The 27,298-nt window shown below is 38.6% G+C and overlaps 3 protein-coding genes across 3 annotated transcripts; 2 read left to right on the top strand and 1 right to left on the bottom strand.

The window, feature by feature from the left end:
* The first annotated feature begins 3,408 nt into the window (after positions 1-3,408).
* LOC138904902 (uncharacterized) lies at positions 3,409-4,059 on the top strand. The gene is made up of 2 exons (XM_070193398.1): positions 3,409-3,550; positions 3,632-4,059. Exons 1-2 carry the CDS (start codon positions 3,409-3,411, stop codon positions 4,057-4,059), a joined length of 570 nt encoding a protein of 189 aa, XP_070049499.1.
* A 14,056-nt stretch (positions 4,060-18,115) lies between these two features.
* Positions 18,116-18,577, top strand: LOC138904901 (uncharacterized mitochondrial protein AtMg00810-like). The gene is made up of 2 exons (XM_070193397.1): positions 18,116-18,320; positions 18,405-18,577. Exons 1-2 carry the CDS (start codon positions 18,116-18,118, stop codon positions 18,575-18,577), a joined length of 378 nt encoding a protein of 125 aa, XP_070049498.1.
* Positions 18,578-23,572: 4,995 nt separating this feature from the next.
* On the bottom strand, positions 23,573-26,247 carry LOC138904900 (uncharacterized). The gene is made up of 4 exons (XM_070193395.1): positions 25,927-26,247; positions 24,545-25,408; positions 24,191-24,340; positions 23,573-23,773 (listed from the first exon to the last, which is right to left on the bottom strand). The coding sequence occupies exons 1-4, from the start codon at positions 26,245-26,247 to the stop codon at positions 23,573-23,575; spliced, it is 1,536 nt and encodes a 511-aa protein (XP_070049496.1).
* Between the last annotated feature and the right edge of the window lie 1,051 nt (positions 26,248-27,298).

The raw sequence follows: 27,298 nt of genomic DNA, 5'->3' as shown, positions 1-27,298 counted from the left end.
AGGACGAACGTATGTTTAAGTGGGGGAGAACGTAATGACCCGACTTGTTGTTTTGAGAATTAGCATCTCGTTTGGTGGCTTAATGTATCGAGCAGCTTTGTAATGTGCATTATGACTTGTGTGAATTGTCGGATTTGGTTTTCGAATGATTCGGGATTAAATTAAAAGAACAATCCTTGTTTAGAAGCTTAAGGCAAAGGGTTGATCGGAGTTTGATTTTTGTGCAAAACTACTCCGAAATGGAGTTTTGATGGTTTCAATAGCTCTGTATGGTGATTTTGGACTTAGGAGTGTGTCCAGATATTTTTTTGGAAGTCCGTAGTTGATTTTGGTTTGAAATGGCGAAAGTTGGAAATGGAAGATTTGAAAGTTTGTTCGGGAGTTGACTTTTTGATATCGGGGTTGGAATCCGATTCTGGAAATTTGAATAGGTCTGTTATGTCATTTATGACTTGTGTGCAAAATTTGAATTCAATCGAACTTGATTTGATAGGTTTCGGCATCGAATGTAGAAGTTGAAATTCGATAGTTTCATTTAAGCTTCAATTAGGGTGTGATTTATGTTTTTAGTGTTGTTTGATATGATTTGAGAATTGACTAAGTTCGTATGATATTTTAGGACTTGTTGGTATATTTGGTTGAGGTCCCGAAGGCCTCGGGTGGATTTCGGATGGTTAACAGATCTTAATTTGGATATTTCTAGAATGTTTCTATGTCGTTTCTTCAAGAATAAGTGGTATCACAATAACCAAATGAGCTCCAAATTTAGTGTTGATTGAAGCATTAGATCCGTATTGAAATTACGGAGCCATAGCAAAAAGAATCGTCGAATTCAGAAATCGTATGAGAGAGTTATTCCCATTTCCGAGCGAAATAGAAAAGATTTCTCATCGCTAGCGCCCAGGGTAGCTAGCCCTAGCGCTGGGAATTTTGATGTTTTAGAACCTGGGCCACAGGTAGCGCCCCATGCCATTTGTGGTGCTTGAACATTAAAAATCCCTATAAATGTGAGGTTTTGCCATTTTTGATGAAAACAGATTTGGGGAGCTCGATTTGGGCGATTTTCAGAGGCAAATTTCACCACACAACTTGGGATAAGTGTTCTTGAATTCCTTGTGATTATATTGAATTCCATGAATTAATCTTCATTTTCGGCGTTAGATTATTGATATTTCAAGAGAAATCAGAGGAATTTTCTACAATTCCATAAAATAAAATTTCGAGATTTGAACATCGATTCGGAGTCGGATTTGAATGAAACTAGTATGGTTGGACTCGTAATTGAATGGGTTGTCAAATTTTGTGAGTTTCGTCAGGTTCCGAGACGTGGTCTCCACTGTTAATTTTTGAGTTGAATTTCGGATTTGTATTGTAAAATTTAGCATTTTCGTATGGAATTGATTCCTACACTTCGTATTGATTGTATCGAATTATTTGTGACTAGATATGGGGCATTCAGAGGCCAATTCGTGAGGCAAAGGCCTATTGGAATAAAGAATTGCAGGGTTTGAGATAAGTAACACTTCTAAACTTGGTGTTGAGGATATAAAATCCTGAATTACGTGTTATGTGATTTGTTTGGAGGAGACACACATGCTAGGTGACAGGCGTGTGGGTGTGTACCGCAAAAATTGAGACTCAGTCGATTCCGTAGAGCTGTGTAGTCAATTAACTTGTATTGTTACGTGTATTTGTCATGTGTTAGTGAAACTGAGCTGTAACTCATGTTAGAAATTATACTTAGGCAAATGCTTGTATTATTGGGACTCACTGAAGTCATTTCTGTTGTCGAATTATATTTTTAAATTGTAATTTCGTACTCAGTCATATGCATTCATTACATATCATATCTCATTCTTTGTTGTTAATCATTGATACATCACATCATCATTTTAGGCTAGTTTCATGACATAGTGAGCCCGAGAGACTGGAGAGATTGATGACTAAGTGAGGCCGAGGGCCTGATTGTGAGGTTATTGATACTATAGCACGTGAATTGTCCGTGCAGCATGTGAGTTGTCCGTGCGGATCCAGATATTGATACTATGGCACATGAGTTGTCCGTGCAAATCCAGATATTGATATTATAACACGTGAGTTATCCGTGCGGATTATAGCGCTTAGGCTGAAGGAGCTCCTCCGGAGTCTGTACACACCCCCAGTGAGCGCATGTACCTACTGAGTGCGAGTGCCGAGCGATTAGGAGGACTGAGTGACTGAGTGACTGGGAGGGTTGAGTGAGTTGATAATCTGAGAGTATGCATATGGTTTTATCACTGTGTTGCACTGCACTGCCATGCACACTCGACATACAAGCATAGAGACGCATTTTTCCTCATGTTGTACGGTATCACATCATTCATGACTTCTCATACACATTGACATGTAGCCATAGAGATGTACTTTTTCTCATGTCAATTGATAATGAAACATTTACATGTTGAAAAGTTTTGGAAGGGAAAATCACGATTTTACAAATTTACCCATATTTTGGTGTTTTCGGTAAAAGATTTGGGTTTTCACTGTTATATGTGAAAAACATGCCTATTTTCCGGAATTGTGAACGATCTGAGCAATATATCTCTTGTTTACTTCTGTTATCACTTTTATTATTTTGTTATGAACTGTTATTTGGCTATTGGTGTTGTACTTTGACCTTTGTCCCAGCTCGTCACTACTTTCAACCTAAGGTTAGGTTTGTTACTTATTGAGTACATGGGATCAGTTTTACTCATATTACACTTCTGTACCTTGCGTGCAAATATTGGATGTTGATGTTGCTGTGATCGACGGGAGCTGAATTTGGAGATGTAGCCGTGTTCCGATCGTAGCTGCCTCTTGTTCATGGTAGCCTTAGATTTATAAAGAAAATCTGTTTATGTACATTTCGAACAGATGATGTATTTATTTCATACCAGCTTTATAAATTCTAATCTTAGAAGCTCATGATTTGTACTACCAGTCCTTGGGGAATGAATAAGATTTAGATATTTTATTTCACTTGATTGTCTTATTAAATTTTATTGGATTGGATAGTTGTTAGCTGGCTTACCTAACGGGTTGGGTTAGGTGCCATCACGACTAGTTGGATTTTGGGTCGTGACATATTTGTACTCTTAGGATAGCATTAAGACAATTTTATTTTTGCTTCTTCGGCCACTTCAATAAAACAGTTCTCGTTTCTCATCTCTTTCGCTGAGCCTAGTCTTCTCTTTTCTCAAGCTCTAGATAAATTGTCCATGGCAGCTAACATGGTATCAGATCCACCGACAATGATCTAGGCCATTCTGCAATTCTCTCCTCTGCTTCTAGATTACTTCAATTCTGCAGAATTAGGTGCAGAATTGTCTTAGAGTGATCTCAAATCGAAGGTAGGGTTTGTAATTTTCTCTAAAGCTGCAGTCAACAATGGCGATTGGTACTGAAGATGACAATACAACAGGTAGTACAGCAGCTAATGGCATTTTTGGCAATTCTGCTCCAACAGGTTCGTTGTTCCCCTCTATCGATCATAATCACCCACTGTACTTACAGCCAACTGACACACCAGGTAGTTCTCTAGTCTCCATTCAATTGACTGGGTCTGATAACTATGCCTTGTAGAGTCGTGCTCTGAGGATTAGTTTGTTAGATAAAAGTAAGTTAGGTTTTGTCGATGGAAGGTTTCCAAAATCAAAGTTTGAACCGGAGCTTCATGATTTGTGGGAAAAGGTTAATGTTGTTGTTTTGTGGTGGATAATGAATGATGTTAGGACTGGTTTGCTGAGTAGTGTACTATATGCATCTAGTGCTCACAAAGTGTGGGAAGATCTAAAAGAGAGATTTGACAAAGTGAATGGCTCTAGAGTATTGTTTCTTCATAGAGAAATGCACAATCTGACTCAAGGAACCATGACTATAGCAGACTACTTCTCAAAGCTAAGAGATTTGTGTGATGAGTTTGATGCTCTAATGCCATGCCCAAGTTGTCTATGTCCTGACTCTAAACAATATGCTCAGCACTTTGAGGCTCAGAGACTGCTGCAGTTTCTCACTGGTTTGAATGTGTCACGACCCTAAATTCCCACCTTCGGATCATGATGGCGCCTAACATTTCACTTGCTAGGCAAGCCAACGCACGACTAGAAATTCCGCAAAAATCGACCAAGGTCGACCGACCAACTAGGCGCAAAAATGCGGGAAACTATTTTTGAGTCCCGCGAAATTTATTTTTCAAGAAACTGACCAACTTTGGTTGGTTTTTTAATTAAAATAAATAAAAATTAATATTAAAAAATGGACCAAAATTGGTCGGTTAATTCGGCCGGTCATTTAAATAAACCGACCAACTTTGGTTGGTAATTTTACTTTTTAATAAAATCGACCAACTTTGGTCGGTTATTTTCGTGCGAAAATACAATTAAAGAGTATAAATCAAATAAAAGACAGTCTTAAAACAAAATGCACCAATGGTCTAGTGGTAAAATAGTATCCTGCCACAGTACAGACCCTGGTTCGATTCCCAGATAGTGAATCTTTTGATTACATAATTAAAATACCGACCAACTTTGGTCTATTTTTTTTTTGAATTTAATTTACCAACCAAAGTTGGTCGGTAATTTCCGACCAACTTTGGTCGGTATTCCTTTCCGACCTCTAAAATACCGTCCCCACGTAAATGCTCGCATTTTGGTCGGTTATTGGCCATTATCGACCAACTTTGGTCGGTTTTTACTGGATTTCTAGTAGTGCCGTTAGAATAATATTATCCATTTTAAAATAATTTTTAAATTTATTAATAACAAAGAATAATTTCGGAAGTAAAGTCTGAAATATAGTGAATAATCCATAATAACAACGGTGTCTAAATACCATCCCAGAATTGGTGTCACAAGTGCTCGAACTTCTAGAATAATACAAATAAGGGCCTGAATAAAATAAAACTGTCAGGAAATAAACACACAGCTAAAGTAAAGTAGATGGGGACTTCAGAACTGCGGACGTCGTGCAGTTATACCTCAAGTCTCCTTTGAGTAGCTGAAATCCGAGCAAGTCTATGGTACGCCACTGGGACCAACTCCGAAATCTGTACAAGAAGTGCAGAGTGTAGTATCAGTACAACCGACCCCTTGTACTGGTAAGTGCTGAGTCTAACCTCGACGAAGTAGTGATGAGGCTAAGGTGAGTCACTTACATTAACCTGTACGCAATATTAGTAACAACAACAAATAATAGAAATAAATCAGGTAACTCATTTATAATAATTGAAGTTAACTCAGCAGTCATAACCAATTATCATTTCCATCAATTTCCGTTGTAGCGTGCAACTAACTCTCACAATATATTCATATTCAATTCTGTTACGGCGTGCAACCCGCTCCTCCAATATATTCATTTTAATCAAGTCTATTATGGTGCACAACCCGATCCCCCAATATATATATATATATATCGACTTTTAAATAAGTCTGTTACGGCGTGTAATCCGATCCTCCAACACGGACTTTTAATAAGTCTATTGCGGCGTGCAACCCGATCCTCCAATATGGACTTTTAATATGTCTGTTACGGCGTGCAACCCGATCCTCTAATCCTCTAATATGGACTTTTAATAAGTTTATTGCGGCGTGCAACCCGATCCTCCAATATATCCATTTCAATCAATTCTGTTGCGGCGTGCAACCCGCTACTCCAATATATTTATTTACAAATTCTTATAGAAGAAATTTCTCCAATAAATACAACAATTAATATAAAATTATAAGACAACAAGCATACAATAATTATGATTTAATTATGAAACAAATAATGACAAATAGCAAATTATTATGAAAATCAGGGAGAAAATAGGCAGTTTGATATTTAATATGCTAAATGTCAAATAACAATTAAGACACATAATTCAAATAGCATGTAACAATTAATGCAGGAATTCAAGAATTAATATTTAACAAAGAATAGGAGAGAAACAATTATTATAATAATTAATTCATGATTTAAAATAATTTATGATTTTTCAAGTAATTATGCAAACAATTAATTTGACGACGTATAGACACTCGTCACCTCGCCTATACGTTGTTCACATGTATTTGACATAACAAATAGTTTAAGGGTTCTATTCCCTCAAGGCAAGGTTAACCACGACACTTACCTTGCTTTGTAAATTCTAATAAATTATTCGACCACAGCTTTTCCTTTTGAATTTGTCTCCAAAAGCGTCAAATCCAATTCAAAGTCGTGAAAATCTCCTTTGGAATTGCCACAATCCGAGACTTAAAACTCAAAAATGCGTAAAAATAGTTTAGACCTGATTTTATGTATTCTGCCCAGCATTTTCGCATCTGTGGGCTATATTTTCGTACCTGCGGCCTCGCATTTGCGAAGTGGGGCTCCCAGGCGAGGCCTCGCATCTGCGGAGGAATAATGCGCACATGCGCTGCCTTCGGCTCCTGCGATCGAACAGTCAGCTTCTGCGGATGCACAGGTGCGTGCAAGTTTCCGCACCTGCGGACTTTTGCCCAGCCACGCCTGGGCGCATCTGCGATGGAAGGCTCACTTCTGCGAGCTCGCAACTGCGGTCAAAAATCCGTAGGTGCGTCTACACCAGAAGGCCAAATTTCAGATTTTGCTTAAGTCCCATTCTTGTTCCGATTTCGATTCAAATCACATTCGAAGTACTCGGAACCCCATCCGAATATACCAACAAGTCCCGTAACATAATACGGACTTACTCGGGGTCTAAAATCACATCAAACAACGCTGAAATTATAATTCATACCCCGATTCAAATTTTGAGTTTTAAACTTTTCAATTTGCAAATCTCGTGCCAAAACATATTAAATGAATCCGGAATGACTTCAAATTTGGCACACAAGTCCTAAATGACATAACGGAGCTATTCAAATTTCCAAAATTAGATTCCGACTCCGATATCAAAAAGTCAACCCCGTGGTCAAACTTGAAAATCTTTAGCCTTTAAATTACTAGTTTCTGTTATATGGTCATAACTTGAGCTAGGGACCTCCAAATTAAATTTCGGGCATACGCCCAAGTCCCAAATCACGATACGGACCTATCGAAACTGTCAAAACACTGATCCGGGTCAGTTTGCTCAAAATATTGACCAAAGTCAACTCAATTGAGTTTTAAGGCTCTATTTCACATTTTAATCCATTTTTCACATAAAAACTTTCCAAAATATTTTATGGAATGCGCACGCAAGTCGAGGAATGATAAATAGTGCTTTTCGGTATCTTAGAACACAGAATTACTTATTAAATTTAAAGATGATATTTTGGGTCATCACATTATCCACCTCTAAAACAAACGTTCATCCTCGATCGGAGTTAGAAAAAGTACATGAGCTGGTGAATAAGTGTGGATATTTGCTCTGTATGTCCGACTCGGACTCCCAGATAGCTGCCTCAATCGGTTGACCTCTCCATTATACCTGAACTGAAGGATAACTCTTAGACCTCAACTAACGGACCTGCCGAGCTAAAATAGCCACTGGCTCCTCCTCGTAAGTCAAATCTTTGTCCAATTGGACTGAGCTGAAATTTAACACATGGGATGGATCACCATGATATTTCCGGAGCATAGACACATGGAACACTGGATGAACTGCTGATAAACTAGGTGGTAATGCAAGCCTGTAGGCTACTTCACCCACCCTTTCAAGAATTTCAAAGGGTCCAATATACCTAGGGCTCATCTTGCCCTTCTTTCCGAACCTCATTACACCTTTCATAGGTGAAACCCATAGCAATATTCTTTCTCCAACCATGAATGTAATATCACGAACCTTACGGTCGGCATAACTCTTTTGTCTAGATTTAGCTGTACGAAGTCGATCTTGAATAACTTTGACCTTATCCAAAACATCCTGTACCTAATCGGTACCCAACAACCGAGCCTCTCCCGGTTCAAACCAACCAAATGGTGATCGGCATCGCCTTCCGTATAATGCGTCATATGGAGCCATTTGAATACTCGACTGGTCAATAACACAAGCGCGAAGCATATATTCCAATATCTTAATGGTGCGCTCTGACTGTCCATCTGTCTGTGGATGAAATATTGTACTCAACTCAACCCGCGTGCCTAATTCATGTTGTACATCCCTCCAGAAGTGTGAGGTAAACTGTGTACCTCGATCTAAAATAATAGACACAGGCACACCGTGAAGGCTGACAATCTCACGAATGTAAATTTCAGCTAACCTCTCTGAAGAATAGGTAACTGCCACTGGAATGAAATGTGCTAACTTGGTCAACCTGTCCACAATGACCCAAACTGCGTCAAATTTTCTCTGAGTCCGTGGGAGCCCAACAACAAAATCCATAGTGATACGCTACCACTTCCACTCAGGAATTTCTAACTTCTGAAGCAAACCACCAAGTCTCTGATGCTCGTACTTAACTTACTAGCAATTCAGACACCGAGCTACATATGCAACTATATCCTTTTTCATTCTCCTCCACCAATAATGTTGCCGCAAATATTGATACATTTTGGCGGTACCTGGATGAATAGAATATCTGGAACTGTGTGTCTCTTCAAGAATTAATTCACGAAGCCCGTCAACATTAGGCACACAAATATGACCCTGCATTCGTAGAACTCCATCTTCCCCCACAGCAACCTGTTTGGCATCACCGTACCACACCGTGTCCTTAAGGACAAGTAAATGAGGATCATCATACTGCCTCTCATTGATGCGCTCATATAAAGAAGACCGAGCGACTGTGCAAGCTAGAACCCGACTAGGTTCTGAAACATCTAACCTCACGAACTGATTAGCCAAAGTCTGAACATCTGCAGCTAATGGCCTCTCACCAACCAGAATATACGCAAGACTGCCCATACTCACAGCCTTTCTACTCAAAGCATCGGCCACCATATTGGCCTTTCTAGGGTGATACAAAATGGTAATATCATAGTCTTTCAACAACTCCAACCATCTTCTCTGCCTCAAATTAAGATCTCTTTGTTTGAACAGATACTGAAGGCTACAATGATCAGTAAATACCTCACATGAGACACCGTAGAGGTAATGCCTCCAAATCTTCAGCGCATGAACAATGGCTGCCAGTTCTAAGTCATGAACAGGATAATTCTTCTCATGAACTTTCAACTGCCGCGACACATATGCAATCACCTTTCCATCTTGCATTAATACTGCACCAAGCCCAATGTGATATGCATCACAATGTACCGTATATGATCCTGAACCTCTGGGTAATACCAATACTGGCGTCGTAGTCAAAGCGGTCTTGAGCTTCTGAAAGCTCAACTCACACTCGTCTGACCATCTGAATGGGACACCTTTCTGGGTTAGTCTGGTCAATGAGCTTGATATAGCTGAAAACCCTTCCACGAACCGACGACAATAACCTGCCAAACCCTGAAAACTCCGGATCTTTGTAACTGAAGTAGGTCTAGGCCAATTCTGAATAGCCTCAACCTTCTTAGGATCCATCTTTATGCCTTCTGTCGATACAACATGCCCCAAAAAGGCAATTGAGTCTAACCACAACTCACATTTTGAAAATTTGGCATATAACTGATTATTCTTCAAAGTATGAAGCACACTCCGAAGATGTTGCTCATGCTTCTCTCGACTGCTGGAGTAAATCAAGATATCATCAATGAATACAACCACAAAAAAATCCAAATAGGGCTTGAACACTCGATTCATTAAATCCATAAATGTTGCTGGGGCATTTGTCAACCCAAATGATATCACTAGGAATACGTAATATCCATACCGAGTCCGAAAAGCTGTCTTAGGGATATCAGATGCCCTAATCTTTAACTGATGGTAACCAGACCTCAAATCGATCTTTGAAAACACCTTGGTACCCTGAAGCTGATCAAATTAGTCTTCAATTCTTGGTAGCGGATATTTGTTTTTGATAGTGGCCTTATTCAACTGTCGATAATCTATACACATTCGCATAGAGCCATCTTTCTTCTTTACAAATAGTGCCGGTGCACCACAGGGCGAGATACTGGGTCTAATGAATCCCTGATCAAGCAAGTCTTGTAACTGCTCTTTCAATTCTTTTAACTCCGACGGGGCCATACGGTATGGTGGAATAGAAATGGGCTGAGTGCCCGGAGCCAAATCAATACAGAAGTCAATATCTCTGTCGGGTGGCATCCCCGGTAGATCTGCAGGAAATACTTCTGGAAATTCACGAATAACTGGTACTGAGGCCATAGAAGGAATATCCGTATTGGGATCGCGAATATAAGCCATATAGGCTAAACACCCTTTCTCTACCATACGCCGAGCTTTCATATAAGAAATAACCCTGCTGGCAGAATGACTAGGAGTTCCTTTCCACTATAACTGAGGTAACCCCGGCATAGCTAGGGTCACTGTCTTGGAATGACAATCCAATATAGCATGATAATGGGACAACCAATCCATACCCAAGATGACATCAAAATCTACCATATCAAGAGGTAGAAGATCCACACTAGTCTCAAGATTATCAATAGTAACCACACACAAATGATAGACATGATCTACTACAATAGAGTCTCCTACCAGTGTAGATACACACACAGAAACACTCAAAGAATCACAAGGCACAGACAAATATGAAGCAAAATAGGAGGACACATAGGAATAAGTAGATCCTGGATCAAATAGAACTGAAACATCTCTATGGCAAAGTGGGATAATACCTGTGATCACAGCATCAGATAACTCGGCCTCATGCCTAGCTGGAAAAGCATAAAATCGGGGTTGAGCCCCACCACTCTGAACTGCGTCTCTAGGACGACCTCTAACTAGCTGGCCTCCACCTCTAACAGTCTGACCTCCACCTCTAATGGCCTGACCTCTACCTCTAATGGCCTGACCTCCACCTCTAGCTGCCTGACCCCTACCTCTAGCTGGCTGAGCAGGCGGTGAAGCAATCGGTGCCAGTATGATGGCACGTGAATCATGTCGAGATCTGTTACTCGCCAATCTAGGGTAATACCTCCTGATGTGACCAATGTTCCCACACTCATAACACCCATCCTAATGCCGTGGCTGCTGAAGCTGAAGCTGACCCAAATGGGCCAGATAATCATTGTAGTAACTCTAGAGTAGCGGTGCACTGATAGGAGCTGAATGTTCACTGAATGCTGCCTACCCATAGTAAGGCATAGTAGAACCGTGACTCCCTGAAGCACCGTGAGATGCATAAAGTGCTGAATGAAACGGTCTGGGAGGATGACCCCTACCAAAATTACCCCTGCCTCCAGACGAGGCACCACTGAAATCACCGAACTAACGAGGCATCTTATCAGACCTCTGCATTCTCTCCAGTGCAAGAACCATCTCGATTCTCCTCGCAACATTAGCAGCCACCTGAAAAGAAATCTCACTTCCGGTCTCCTTGGCCATCAGAAGCCTGATAGGGTGAGTGAGTCCCTCAATAAACCTTCTCACTCTCTCTTCCTTCGTAGGTAGTAAAAGGAGAGCATGACGGGCCAAATCCACAAAACGGGACTCATACTGAATAACAGTCATACTACCCTGCTGTAGACGCTCAAATTGCTTGCCGAATTCCTCTCTTAGTGTGATATGGAGCAACTTCTCTAGAAATAGCTGAGAGAATTGCTCCCAGGTAAGTGCAGGTGATCAAACTGTTCTGGTCAATGTATAATCTCTCCTCCACCTCTTGGCGGAACCCGTCATCTGAAATACAGCAAAATCAACCCCATTGGTCTCAACTATACCCATGTTTCGCAGCACCTCGTGGCAGCGTTCAAGATAATCCTGTGGGTCCTGAGAAGGTGTAACACTGAAGTAAACTGGAAAGAGCTTAGTAAACTTATCCAGTCTCAATAAGGCCTCAAAAGACATGGCGGGCCTATCACCAGTCTGTGCCGCAACAACTGGATGAACTACCCCAACTGGCGGGGCTGCTGGAGCCTGATTCTGGGGAGATATCTGCTCCGGAGCGGGAGTAGTGGGAGTTTGTGCTCCTCCCCTAGCCTGTGAAATGGCTGGTGCCATTGAAATGTACCATTCTGGGCCACGCCCTCCATAAGACTCACTAACCGGACTAGAGCGTCCTGAAGCACTAGAGTGGCTATGAATTCTTTCGGGACCTGAACTGGTCCAACTGGTACATCTTGAACTGGAACCTCCTCCTGAAGGTCCACCTGAGGTCCTACAACAGGTGCAGCTGCTCGAGCTCTGGACTGAGCTCTACCTCGGCCTCTACCTCGACCTCTAGCACGACCTCGGCCTCGACCTCTACCCCTGGCCATAGTTGCCACCGGGGGTTTTGGACCCTTTCCATCGGTAGAGGTATTACATGTTCTCACCATCTGTGAGAGAATAAGAGTAGAATGGTTCAATCATCGATGATAGAATAAAACCGCACAACAGAATAAGAAAGAAGTGATATTGTTCCTAAACCTCATAGCCTTTGATAGATAAGTATAGACGTATCCGTACCGATCCTTCAGACTCTACTAAGCTTGCTCGTGACTCATGAGACCTATATAACCTAATGATCTGATACCAACTGTCATGACCCGAAATTCCCACCTTCGGACCATGATGGCGCCTAACATTTCACTTGCTAGCCAAGCCAATGTTAGAATAATATTATCCATTTTTAAAATAATTTTTAAATTTATTGATAACAAAGAACAATTACGGAAGTAAAGTCTGAAATATAGTGAATAATCCATAAAAACAACGGTGTCTAAATACCATCCCAGAATTAGTGTCACAAGTGCACGAGCTTCTAGAATAATACAAATAAGGGCTTGAATAAAATAAAGCTATCTGAAAATAAACACACATCTAAAGTAAAGTAGATGGGGACTTCAGAACTGCGGACGTTGTGCAGTTATACCTCAAGTCTCCTCTGAGTAGCTGAAATTCGAGCAAGTCTATGGTATGCCGCTGGGGCCAACTCTGAAATCTGCACAAGAAGTGCAGAGTGTAGTATCAGTACAACCGACCCCATGTACTGGTAAGTGCTGAGCCTAACCTCGACGAAGTAGTGACGAGGCTAAAGCGGGTCACTTACATTAACCTGTACGCAATATTAGTAATAACAATAAATAATAGAAATAAATAAGGTAACTCATTTATAATAATTGAAACCAACTCAGCAGTCATAACCAATTATCATTTCCATCAATTTCCGTTGTAGCGTGCAACCCGCTCTCACAATATATTCATATTCAATTCTGTTGCGGCGTGCAACCCGCTCCTCTAATATATTCATTTTAATCAAGTCTGTTGCGGCGTACAACCCGATCCCCCAATATATATAAATGTATATCGACTTTTAAATAAGTCTATTGCGGCATGCAACCCGATCCTCCATCATGGACTTTTAATAAGTATGTTGCGGCGTGCAAGCCGATCCTCCAATATGGACTTTTAATAAGCATGTTGCGGTGTGCAACCCGATCCTCCAATATATCTATTTCAATCAATTCTGTTGTGGCGTGCAACCCGCTCCTCCAATATATTCATTTACAAATTCTTATAGAAGAAATTTCTCCAATAAATGCAACAATTAAGATAAAATTATAAGATAACAAGCATACAATAATTATGATTTAATTATAAAACAAACAATGACAAATAGCAAATTATTATGGAAATCAGGGAGAAAATAGACAGTTTAATATTTAATATGCTAAATGTCAAATAACAATTAAGACACATAATTCAAATAGCATGTAACAATTAATGCAGGAATTCAAGAATTAATATTTGACAAAGAATAGGAGAGAAACAATTATTATAATAATTAATTCATGATTTAAAAAGATTTATGATTTTTCAAGTAATTATGCAAACAATTAATTTGACGACGTATAGAGACTCGTCACCTCGCCTATACGTCGTTCATATGCATTTCACATAACAAATAGTTTAAGGGTTCTATTCTCTCAAGTCAAGGTTAACCGCGACACTTACCTCGCTTTGCAAATTCTAATAAATTATTCGACCACAACTTTTCCTTTTGAATTTGTCTCCAAAAGCGTCAAATCCAATTCAAAGTCGTGAAACTCCCCTTTGGAATCGCCAAAATCCGAGACTTAAAACTCAAAAATGAGTAAAAATGGTTAATGCCCGATTTTATGTATTCTACCCAGCATTTTTGTATCTGCGGGCTATATTTTCGCATTTGCAAAGTGGGGCTGCCAGGCGAGGCCTCGCATCTATGGAGGAAAAATGCGCACTTGCGCTGCCTTCCGCCCCTACGATCGAACAGTCCGCTTCTGCGGACGCGCAGGTGCGTGCAAGTTTTCGCACTTGCGGACCTTTGCCCAGCCACGCCTGGGCGCATCTGCGATGGAAGGCTCACTTCTGCGAGCTCGCACCTGCGGACAAAAATCCGCAGGTGCGTTTACACCAGAAGGCCAAATTTCAGATTTTGCTTAAGTCCCATTCTTGTTCCGATTTCGATTCAAATCACACTCGAAGTACTCGGGACCCCATCTGAATATACCAACAAGTCCCGTAACATAATACGGACTTACTCGGGGTCTAAAATCACATCAAACAACGCTAAAATTATAATTCATACCCCGATTCAAACTTTGAGTTTTAAACTTTTCATTTTGTAAATCTCGTGCCAAAACATATTAAATGAATCCGGAATGACTTCAAATTTGGCACACAAGTCCTAAATGACATAACGGAGCTATTCAAATTTCCATAATTGGATTCCGACTCCGATATCAAAAAGTCAACCCTGTGGTCAAACTTGAAAATCTTTAGCCTTTAAATTACTAGCTTCCGTTATATGGTCATAACTTGAGTTAGGGACCTCCAAATTAAATTTCGGGCATACGCCCAAGTCCCAAATCACGATACGGACCTATCGGAACTGTCAAAATACTGATCCGGGTCAGTTTGCTCAAAATATTGACCAAAGTCAACTTAATTGAGTTTTAAGGCTCTATTTCATATTTTAATCCATTTTTCACATAAAAACTTTCTAAAATATTTTACGGAATATGCACGCAAGTCGAGGAATAATAAATAGTGCTTTTCGATGTCTTAGAATATAGAATTACTTATTAAATTTAAAGATGATATTTTGGGTCATCACAGAATGACTCCAATGCACAGTCAAGAAGTCAAATTATGATGATGAATCTAGTGCCTACTATTAACAAGGCTTACTCACTACTTATTGATCAAGAGATTCAAAGAAATCTGGTAAGCATGACTCAGGTTACACAGCTTAAAGAAGGTCTAGAGGGCACTGCTCTGTATAGTAATAAAGGTCCAAATGTCACAAGTGGAGGCTACAGGCAAAAGAAGAACAATGTTCAGTGTGAATACTGTCATTACAAAGGGCATACCAAAGAAAATTGCTTCAAGCTAATAGGATATCCACCAGACTTCAAGTCTAAAAAGAAAGGAAGTGCACCTGGAATCTATGCTAATTTTGTAGGTAATCCAATCTTTGCAGTTGAGGAATAGCACATCAGCTGTGCAAATCAACTGAACCCTGGGTCTCATCAACAAAAGGGATTCATCTCAGCTAATCCTGTGACACCACAAATGACACAGACACAACCCTTTTTCATGCAGGAGCAATACTAGAAGATTGTTCAGATGCTCTCCAAAGGAAATGCAGAAGGCTCTAGCTCATCTAGCAAAATAGCTGTTGCCGGTATTCTAAATCATGTGAATACATTTGTGTCTCAGTGGGTCAATAGTGACTGGATAATTGACACTGGAGCCTCAAATCACATGACCTCCAGTCTTGAGTTACTACAAACACATAAGTCACTTCCTACAATAGAAAAAAAAACATGGTTCATCTCCCTAATGGTAATACAATGTCAATTTCACACACATGAAGTATATCTGTGTTGGATAATCAGAAGATTTCTAATGTACTCTACATTCTAGACTTTAAGTTCAATTTACTCTCAGTCTCCCACAACTCACCAAGGAACTAAAGTGTATGGTAGGCTTCTTTCCTGACTTTTATATTTTTCAGGATATTTACAGTAGTCAGGTGAAGGGGATTGGTAGAGAGCAACATGGACTTTATGTGCTCAAAGGAGGTATGTTAGAATAATTTTTAGCTCAAATTTCAAATAAAAGTGCATATACAACTACTGCTCCTACTCTTGCAAGCTCAAGCTGTTTGTGGCACAGAAGATTGGGACATGCTCCCTTAGATATAATAAGAATAGTAGACAAGTTAAATAAGATGACTACTAGTGAAAGTCACCATTGTACTGTGCGTCCATTAGTCAAGCAAACCAAACTTCCTTTACAGCTTAGTAATATTGTCACTAAGTCTATTTTTGAATTAGTTCACTGTAACATTTGGGGGCCTTACAGATTTCCTACTCATGATGGAAGAATATTCTTTGTCACTATAGTAGATGACTATAGTAGATATACTTGGATCTTTCTGTTAACCTCTAAGTCTGAAGCTTATGTTGTGCTAAAAAATTCCTTGTTCAAGTTCAAAATATATTTTCCACAACTGTAAAAACTCTGAGAACTGATAATGGAAGTGAGTTTTTTAGTACTGATTTCAAAAGTCTTTTGTCTAGTCTTGCTATTATGCATGAAAGTACATGTGTATATACACCCAACAGAATGGAGTTGTAGAAAGAAAACATAGAACCATTCTAAATATGTTCCCTTAAGGTTTTGGGGTGAATGTGTTACTACTGTTGTATATCTACTGAAATGACTTCCTTCTAAAGTGGTTGACTACAAATCACCTTTTGAGATGCTTTATTTGCATTCTCCTTCTCTGTCCCACTTGAGAGCCATTGGTTGTATGTGTTATGCTGCCACTCCCAAAGTACTAGACAAGTTCTCACCTAAGGTTGTTCCTGTTGTTCTTATGGGATACTCTTCAACACAAAAGGGCTATCTCTTGTATGAACTGCACTAAAAAACCTTTCTAGTGAGCATAAATGTAATATTCAAGGAAGATGTTTTTCCTTTCAAATATGTCAAGTCATATGACAATCATGTGTTTCTTGTCTTGGATTTACTCTCCCAATTATGGTTCATGAGAATTCTACAGTACCAGTTATTCCAACATCATCATCCTTGGATTCAAAGACTGATAACTTCTCAGACATTGAGTTACATCAAACATCTGATGCAACTGCAATTCCTTCACAATAAGAGCATATGCAAACACTTGATAATTTTGAGCCTACTGTTGCACTTAACTACTCTGAGCATGCTGCTGAAATTCCTTCTTCTGATGCAGTTAATGATGAACTATCTTCCAGACCAAGTAAGCCTCATATTTGGCTACAAGACTATGTAACAAGGACTAAAGGAACCAAGTGCAACCTTCGTATCTCTACACATGTGGAATATACTCGTCTTTCCCCTGCTTATAGACAAGCAATCTTAGCCTACGTAGCAGCTTCAGAACCAACTTCTTTCAAGGAAGCTGCATCTGATCCTAGTGGATAGAAGCCATGCAGCTTGTATTGAGATAGCAATACATGGTCTATTGTAGACCTACCTCCTGGTAAAATACCCATTGGTTGTAGGTGGGTGTTCAGGATCAAGTACAAGGCTACAGGTAAAGTTGAAAGGTTCAAGGTTCGACTAGTGGCTAAGGGTTATAGTCAAAGTGAAGGGTTGGACAACGGAGAAACATTCTCACAAGTGGCTAAGATGGTCACAATGAGATCTGTTATTGTTGTTGCTGCCTCAAAGCATTGGTACATCTATCGAATGGATGTATATAATGCTTTTCTCAATGGTGACCTAGATGAAGAAGTGTACATAATTTTGCCTGAGGGGTTTTCTAGACATGGGGAGTCTCAGAAGTTCTGCAAACTCCAAAAGTCCTTGTATGGCCTTAAGAAAGCACCTAAGCAATGGAATCTAAAGCTTACAGAAGCACTGGTACACATGGGGTTTCAATAGAGTCACTATGACTATTCCCTGTTTATCAGAAGAGTTAGGGATGATATTGTGATCGTTCTGGTGTATGTAGATGATCTTCTAATTACTAGCAATAATCATAAGCTGCTATGTGATACAAGGTCAGATCTTCAAGGCAGGTTCAAAATGAATGACCTGGGAGAACTAAAGTTCTTTCTAGGAATTGAATTTGCAAGGTAAAATAAGGGGATCATAATGAGTCAAAGGAAATATGCTTTAGAGTTAATCTCTGAAGTAGGTCTCAGTGCAGCAAAGCCAGCTAGCACACCTATGGAGCTCAACCAAAAGTTGACCACTGTAGAATATGATCTGTCCTTCACGGAAGGAAATGCCACTACTGATGAAGTGCTAAGGGATCCTAGTATCTATCAAAGACTTGTTGGAAAACTGCTATATCTAAGTATGACCAGGCATGATATCTCCTTTGTAGTACAGGTCTTGAGTTAATTTATGCATTGTCCTAAAACCTCCCATATGGAGGCAGCATCAAGAGTAGTGAGATATATAAAGGAGATACCTGGTTTGGAATTTCTTATGCCTGCAGAAGACTCAAAGAATCTGATTGCCTACTGTGATTCTGATTGGGGAGCTTGTGTACAGACAAGAAGATCAGTAACTGGTTATCTAGTGAAGTTTGGAAATGCCCTGGTGTCCTGAAAATCCAAGAAGCAAAGCACTGTCTTCAGAGGCTCAGCTGAAGCAGAATTCAGAAGCATGGCTTCCTGTGCAACAGAGATCACTTGGTTAATAGGGTTATATGCAGAACTAGGAGTCAAAGTTAGTCTGCCTGTGAAGCTAGTGTGTGATAGTAAGGCAGCAATTCAAATTGCTGCAAATTCAATCTTTCATGAGAGAACAAAATATATTAACATTGATTGTCACTTTGTATGGGAAAAACTTTATTAAGGAATGTTGAAAACTAAATATGTACATACTGAAGATCAACTCGCAGACCTGCATACTAAGAGTCTGGGAAAAGCACAACATGAGTATCTGTTGAATCAATTAGGATTGAAGAATGTGTTCCAGCCATCAACTTGAGGGAGAGTGTTGAAGGATTGATTAACAAGCTGATACTTAACTATAGTTAATTATTATTGTAATAACTAACCAACTTAAATATCCGTACTCTTAGGACAGCAGTAAGACAATTTCATTTTTGCTTCTTCAGCCACTTCAATGAAACAATTCTCGTTTCTCATCTCTTTTTTGAGCCTAGTCTTCTCTCTTCACAAGCTCTAGATCAATTGTCAATGGCAGCTAACAGTTAAGAATCTTCCAGAGCGTACCTCAAATACGAATGGAGAAAGGTCAAATTGAATTTTTTACGGCCTTTTGTTCGTTTAAACTACTATCTATCAACCTAAAAAGAAAAGTAAATCATGTGCTCAACTGAATTGTTAAAACTTAAAGGATTTAACATTTAAAAGGCTAAAAATATATCGAAAGAAGGCATAGTTGGTAAAGATTAACTTTAAAAGGATTACATACCGGCAAATATTGAGTAAATTTGCGGCATTTCCTGAATCCATGGGCAAGGTAAACCTATAGGGTATATTTTCGAACACTTGATGGGTGTCATAAGCAGTTGTTATCCTGGCAAATGAGTGAGTCAAAGACAGAGCGGAATTAAAAATTAAAGCGAAAGTAGCTGAAAAATGCAAATTGAAAATGATCGTGAAGAGGATTACATATCGGCAAGTGTTGAGTACATTTGCAGCATATCCTGAATCCGTGGGCAAGGTACATGGCATATTTCCGAACACTTGATGGGCGTCAAAATAAGCAGTTGTTATGGTGACAAAGGAATGAATAAAAGTCAGAGGGGAATTAAAAATCAAAGTGAAAGTAACTGAAAAACGCAAATAGGAAATGACCGTGAGGAAAGAATTTAGAGATTAGTGGAGGAATTAAAGTAAATCAACAAAGGTGAAGCAAAAGCAGCGTAGAACAAAAAAATGGGAGGAGAAAGAGTATACTGAATTTTAACAAAGGCAAACGAAAAGAACAATAGGAAAATAGAAAGATAAAGGAGGATGAATACTGAGATAGAGGGAGGAAAGAAAACAGAGAGAGTAAAGCATCCGTTGGAAAAGAAACAATTATTTTTGAAGCGTTGTATATTTTTGGTTTAGGGTGACTTTTGGTTTTTGATTGTGAAAAAATAGAGAAAATTGCAAAAAATCATAGAAAAAAGATAAATGTAGTCCATGTTGAATGGGAGTGCTACGTAACAGCGTTAGGGCCTCAATGATAGATATATACTAGTAAATGTATCCGCGCTTCGTGCAGTCGTAAATAAAAATAAAATATGACTATATAATTAATGTCCTATAAAAGAAACTCAATTTCTACTAATAAAATATTTCTTCATGACTTTATCATGAACTATTACATTAATTACAACCGGAAAAATGAGAAGGTTAAAGTATGCATTTGGACGTTATTTGGTTGAAGTGTGTTTTATGTGAAAAACAAAAGTATTTGATCTCCTAATATTATTTCAAATAGCATTTAATAATAGCTATAGCGAAGCCAAAATAATCTTCATGAATGTCAGCTATTCCCGTTTTGAGAATTTTACTGCATTTGATAATGCACCACCAATCCAAATTTAGCATTCAACAACAATTCATTGAGTGAGATTAGAATTTTACTGACATAATTCTTATATAGTATAGATAATTTTTATTTTTCTTGTTTTACTTTCTATTTTGGGTTCTAAAAAAGCAATAATAAATCATGAGCAACTACTGTCTACAATGGCCAAAATTTAGTTTTAATTAGATTACTCTTATAGTGCTGTAACCACAGCTTCTAATATTATTAATGCTAAGGCAAAATTACATTACAATGTGATTTGATCTTACACATAAGGCCTCTCAATTTGTTATTTTGACATTCGTTCACTTGCCCCTCCTTTGTACTTAATACAATTTTACAAATACAAGAATATCCGAAATTCAGAATCTGTAGTGCAACAATGCGAGGTAATAAAAGTGGTATAATCTTTCCTTGTTAGGACTATCGACCAGCCACAATATGATGTCGTATGAAAAACTCATGTCAATAAACTGCTCAAATAAATCTACGTTGCCAAATCCCACAAAGAAGAAAGATGTTTTGCTCATGTATTCTCGGTATTGTTTATAGAAGAACTCGTTCTCACTGATTAATGCAAATGCATTATGATGTATAGAATTCTAACACGGATGAAATGACACTTTTTTCCTGAATTCTTGTAAGAATAAGATAGGAGAAATGTGAAACATTTTCTGTGTATTACTTTCTGTGCAAGGCTCTGTATATATACAAGTATGTATGACTGAAGATGTAAAATCTAGTGTAAATAAACTAAAAAAAAGAAAATGATAAAATCCTATACACCTGCTACAATTTTATTGGCTAAGTACTAACCTATATAACAGAAAATGATTCATTTACAATGATATATCACACGTATGAAGCATGTGAAAATCAGCTACACTTATTTGATCTGGACGGCTCAGAATTGATCTATCAGTTAAATCATCAACGTTCAAGATTGAGCCACATGTAAAATTCACATTTTATGTCTCTCATTCATTGTAAGCTCCGAACTTAAGTCGTCTTTGTCGGAAACCCTAGAGCAGTCATCTGCTTCATCTTCATTGAGCTTTCTTCTTCATCCTTCTTCTGAGATAAACCATGAGAAAAATTAATGTGAGAGTCCATTATCTCAACATCCCCCCTCAAGTTGGAGGGCACGAAAGTAATACCCAACTTGCGAAGAGCAGAATTATGAGCTGGTCCTAAGAGAGATTTGGTGAAAAGATCGGCGAGCTGTGATGAGGAAGGAACATATGAGAGTGAAATTAGACCAGAAAGGTATTGTTGCTGGACAAAATGACAGTCTAATTCCACGTGTTTGGTCATTTCGTGGAATACTGGATTTCAGGTAATATGAATTGCTGATTTGCTATCAGAGAGAACAGGAACCTGTAAAGAGGGAGATACAGACAGATCCTCAAGTAATCGAGTTAGCCATGTTAACTCAGCAACAACTCGGCGCATGGATCGATATTCCGCTTCAGCGGAGGACAAAGAAAGTGAGACTTATTTTTTTGATTTTCATGAGATGGGTGATCTTCCTAGTGCGATAGAGAAACCATTGACAGAGCGGGATTCAGGGCAAGAAGCCCAGTCTGTATCGCAGAACGCAACAATCTTGAGAGAGAGATCTGAGTTCAAAATGATCCCTTGTCCGGGATCTGAGCAGAGGTACCTCAGAACTCGAATAGCTGTCATATAATGAGAAATTCAGGGACTTTGCATGTATTGGCTGAGATTAAGGACAAAAAAGGACAAGTCGGGCCTTGTGTGAGTCAGATAATTCAGTTTTCCAACAAGATAACGGTATACAGTGGGATTGGAGATCAAAGGTCCTTCATCGGCACTGAGCTTTGAAGATAGTTCAAGAGGAGAGGAAACACAGGAGGAATTGGAAACATCAAATTCACGCAATAAGTCCAAGGTAAACTTCCTTTGACACCCAATAATCCCTTGTGCTTCCCTGAGAATTTCCATTCCTAGGAAATAATGTAGATTTCCTAAATCTTTTACTTTGAATTCTGTACTAAGGAATGACTTAAGTGCTGAAATTTCTTGAGAATCATTACCACTAATAAGAATGTCATCGACATACACTACGACACTAGAAGTTAGATTCCATGTACGTTTAAAAAATAATGAGTAGTCATTCATAGAGAAAGAATAGCCTTTGAAACTTAAATCACCTGCAAGCCGAGCATACCACTGCCATGAAGCTTGCTTTAAGCCATAGAGAGACTTTCTAAGTAGGCAGACATGGTTAGGACTTGGGGAAGACATTCGAGAGGGAAATTTCATGTAGACTTCCTCTTGTAAATCTCCATGTAGGAAAGTATTTCTCACATCTAATTGATAGATTGGACAGTCCTTCTTTGTTGCTATTGCCATTAAACATCTAATAGTGGTCATTTTTACCACCGGTGAAAATGTGTCTGTATAGTCTATTCCTTCTCTTTGAATGTCTTCCCTAACTACTAATCTAGCCTTGAGCCTCTCTATTGATCCATCTGACTTATGCTTGACTTTGTAAAACCATTTGCAAGGCAATGCCTTCTTCCCTTTAGGTAATAGCACCACATCCCAAGTATGGTTCTCTTGTCGAGCTATAATTTATGAGTCCATGGCCTTTTTCCAACCAGGATGCATAGAGGCTTGAGAATAACTAACAGTCTCTTGTACTTCTGAAATGGACTGCATGATGTATTGATTATGTGCTGATAAGGCTCCAAAAGAGTAAACATTAGGTTTAGCAGGTTGTGCTAGACAAGCATCAGTAAACTGAGTGAGGATGATGTTATTACAAATGTAATCCTTGAAATGTCTTGGCCATTGAGTTTCTCTACCAGATCTCCTAGGTACATGTGGTGTCAAGATATGATCATGAGAATTGCTCCTAGGTGAATGAGAGCTAGATGTGGGATTATTTCTAGGTAAATGACCAATGTGAGGTGACTGGAAACTGGCTGGGATTGCAGAAGAAGGGAAACTCTAACTAGTGCCACTAGAACTAGGTAAACTGAAGTTGTGAGGTAATGGATCACTAGTAAGAATTGGCGAGTCAAGTTAGTCTGCATTTAGTGAAGGAGAAATTGCTGGAGATATAGGGTAAGTAGTATCTGTAGGAGACGAGATGGGGAATATAGGATCTGGAGAGGAAGAAGTAGGATTAGAAACAAAAGGATACATATCCTCAAAGAAGTGAACATCTCTAGACATAATAATCTTCTTAGTGTCCAATTCCAACAATTTGTATCCCTTTTTGCCCTAGAGGATAACCCAAAAACACACAAGTTTTTGCTCTTGGGTCAAATGTACCTCTTCCATTAGACAAGGTAGACACATAGCATAGACAACCAAAACTCTTGAGTTGATTATAAGATGTAGGTTGGTTAAACAATACAGAAAAAGGTGTCTTGCCTTTGAGAACCTTGGAAGGTAACCTGTTAATCAAATAAGTAGCTGTTAGTATACATTCTCCCCAATAGGCAATAGGAACATGTGATTGAAACAATAGTGCTCTTGCAATCTCCAAAAGATACTTGTATTTCCTTAAACTATTCCATTTTATTGAGGGGTTGCTACACAACTTGTTTGGTGAAGAATTCCCTCTGAGGAAAGGAAGGCAGATTCTTGACTGCCCCTCCCAAGTTCAAATGCATTGTCTGTTCTTAGCTTTTGTACCTTGACTCCAAACTGCCTTTCAATCATGACTAAAAAGTTTTTCAAAACCCCAAATGCATTGCTCTTTGTGCTTAAAAGAAATGTCCAAGTTACTCTGCTGTAATCATCCACAATAGTTAAAAAATACTTATATCCATTATAAGTAAGGACCTTGTAGGGATCCCAAACATCAACATATATTAATTCAAATGCTCTTTTTATTTTGATTTAACTTAAAGAAAATTGGAATCTAGTTTGTCTAGCTTTAGGACAAACATCACAAAAACATGTAAAATTAGGAGGAAAAGAGATAAAATTGAAGTGTTTCATTGATGAAAAAGGCAAATGCCCCAATCTAATGTGCCAAAGGTTTACATGAGAAATAGCATTTGCAGAAAAATGAAAAGGTACTGAATACTTAACAGAATCACTATGCTTAAGAAATAAAGCTACATTTTCTCGATTACTATTCCTAGAGTTGATAGCAGTGGGCTTCAATAGATATAGTCCCTCTCTTGCTTTACCAAAAACTTGAGCACTCTTTATTAAAGAGGCTTTCAATAGACATTGATTAGAAGAGAATGAGTTGATGCAAAGAAACTGTGAACAAAACCTATTAACAGATAACAAATTGTATCTGAAAGTAGGTACATAAAGAACTCTCTCGAGAACATAGTTAGGAAGAATGAATATCTTTCCTATGTGAGTGATTGTTATCCTAGAGGAATCAAGAAGGTTAATGTGTAGAGACACAAAGAGAGGGGTAAGAGATATAAAAGCATTTGAATCAAAACACATATGTTCAGAGGCCCCTGAATCTATTATCCAAGTTCTTGAATTAAAAACTGAAAAACAAGATACATAGTATTTCACAATTGTACCAGCAACTGCATTTGCATTCACTTCTGAATTTGAAATCCCTGAATCTGAAACTTTGACCTGCTTGATTAACTCTATCAATTGAGAGAACTGATCCTTAGACAAATGTTGTTCCAATGCATCATTGTAGTTGTTGTTGGCATCTCCTCCCTGATCCTCTGAGAAAGCCCTATTACTCCTGATGGATCCTTGACCTGTTTTCCCATTTGTGAACTCAAAACTTTCAGGAAAACCTATAATTCTGTAGCAATGTGACACTGAGTGCCCTATTTTCTTGCAGTAGGTGCAGGACACATTGGGATTAAACTTTGATTTCTTTGCCTTAGCAGTAGGTAGTTTTGGACTTTGATTCCCATATCTCTGAAAAGCACTTTGGTTCTTTTGAAACTATTTTGTGAGTTTTTGTTTTCCATTTCTTTGTGGAAAACTATTTTGATTATCTACTATGAAAGCTAAAGAATCAGAGGATATTAGAGGATTAGCATATATCTCTCTCTCTGATTCTTATCTTGAAGAATGAGTGAATATGCATGGTTGATATTTGGCTGAGGGTTCATCATTAAGATGTTTCCTCTAGCTTGACCATAGACTTTATTCAAGCCCATGAGAAATTGAATCACCCTTTTATCCTCTTATGATTTCTCCAACAAATGCTTTCCATCACGCACACAAGTACAGTTATATTTCATGTTTGACTTCAATGAATCCAACTCATCCCATAAGCGTTTGAGCTTGGTGAAGTAAGTTGCTATGTTATTTATTCCCTGTGATAATCCATATAGTTCCTTCTGTAGGTTATATAATTTTGCACCATTGGACTGCCCAAATCTGTGTTCAAGGCTGGTCTACAAATCCATTGAAGATTTGGAATAAATGACATTGTCTCCAATATCTTTGGACAATGAGTTCAATAACGAGGAGGTGACCATGTCATTACACCTACTCCATGGTTGATGGTCCTTTGAGGTGGCCGTAGGTGTTGGGCAACTTCCATTGATAAATCCCAGCTTATTCTTTGTTGAGAGAGTTATCAACACAGATCTCCTCCAGCCTTGGAAACCTATGCCATCGAAGACTGCAATCACCAGACTCATTCTAGGAGCGTCTGAGGAATGAAGGAAGTAGGGGTGATTTGGGTCAAGATTGACTCCATTTCCAGCAGCAGCTGGAATTACGGAAGCTTCAGCAGCATCAGACATGATGAAACAAATGAATTAGTGACATAAAATCAAGAAAGAAAGATTGAATTCTCCAGAATCAAGCTACTGCTCTGATACCATGAAAGAATAAGATAAGAGAAATATGAAAAATTTTCTATGTATTACTTTCTGTGCAGGGCTCTGTATATATACAAGTATGTATGACTGAAGATGTAAAATCTAGTGTAAATAAACTAAAAAAAAGAAAATGATAAAATCCTATACACCTGCTACAATTTTATTGGCTAAGTACTTACCTACATAACAGAAAATAATTCCTTTACAATGATATATCACACGTATGAAGCATGTGAAAATCAGCTACACTTATCTGATCTGGACGACTCAGAATTGATCTATCAGTTAAATCATCATCGTTCAAGATTGATCCACATGTCAAATTCCCTTTCACATTTTATGTCTCTCATTCATTGTAAACTCCGAACTTAAGTCGTCTTTGTCGGAAACCCTAGAGCAGTCATCTGCTTCATCTTCATTGAGCTTTCTTCTTCATCCTTCTTTTGAGATAAACCATGAGAAAAATTAACGTGAGAGTCCATTATCTCAACAATTCTAGAGTTGACCCAGTCATCACTCCTCCTCATCCGGTTTTTCAAAATGCCTCTGATATGATCATCTCGATGATAGAGGCTAATTCCATTTTTAGGGGAGGGGTGATTCTATCTTCTTTCCCTATGCGTTTCCAAAGCTGTGAAAATAAAAGGTGATTGTAGATCAGTAGCCAATTAATGGTTATGCACTACATGAAAAAAACTGTGAAAGATGGTGCATAAGGTGTGAAAATTAGAAGAATAGGTAAATAAAAATAATAAACTTGTAATCATGCTATTTTAAGAGTATGTTGCATTTTTCTTTCTTGAATGGAGTTCTCCACTTGGAAAAAACTGTAATTCCTATTGCATAATGAAGGTAAGTTAAAAAGTGGCAATGTAGCTACACCAATTCTTTTCTACAAAGGATAGAGCCTAAAAACAATGCAGGCAAGAATTAAAAGTTAATCTTCTATTTTAAAAACCTAGTTAGAAATAGC

Source organism: Nicotiana tomentosiformis, chromosome 2 (assembly GCF_000390325.3).
Source record: "Nicotiana tomentosiformis chromosome 2, ASM39032v3, whole genome shotgun sequence".
NCBI classification, from domain to species: Eukaryota; Viridiplantae; Streptophyta; class Magnoliopsida; order Solanales; family Solanaceae; genus Nicotiana; species Nicotiana tomentosiformis.
The sequence above is the reverse complement of the archived record's forward strand: the minus strand, read 5'-3'. Positions and strand labels throughout refer to the sequence as shown.

Coding starts and splice junctions, on each gene's coding strand:
- LOC138904902 (XM_070193398.1), top strand. CDS start 3,409: ATGGCGATTGGTACTGAAGATGACAATACAACAGGTAGTACAGCAGCT. Junction 3,551..3,631: donor ACAGCCAACTGACACACCAG/GTAGTTCTCTAG, acceptor TTAGTTTGTTAG/ATAAAAGTAAGTTAGGTTTT.
- LOC138904901 (XM_070193397.1), top strand. CDS start 18,116: ATGAGTCAAAGGAAATATGCTTTAGAGTTAATCTCTGAAGTAGGTCTC. Junction 18,321..18,404: donor TGGAAAACTGCTATATCTAA/GTATGACCAGGC, acceptor ATATGGAGGCAG/CATCAAGAGTAGTGAGATAT.
- LOC138904900 (XM_070193395.1), bottom strand. CDS start 26,247: ATGTCTGATGCTGCTGAAGCTTCCGTAATTCCAGCTGCTGCTGGAAAT. Junction 24,341..24,544: donor CTGCAAATGCTATTTCTCAT/GTAAACCTTTGG, acceptor GATCCCTACAAG/GTCCTTACTTATAATGGATA. Junction 23,774..24,190: donor AAAGGCAGTTTGGAGTCAAG/GTACAAAAGCTA, acceptor GTTATCCTCTAG/GGCAAAAAGGGATACAAATT.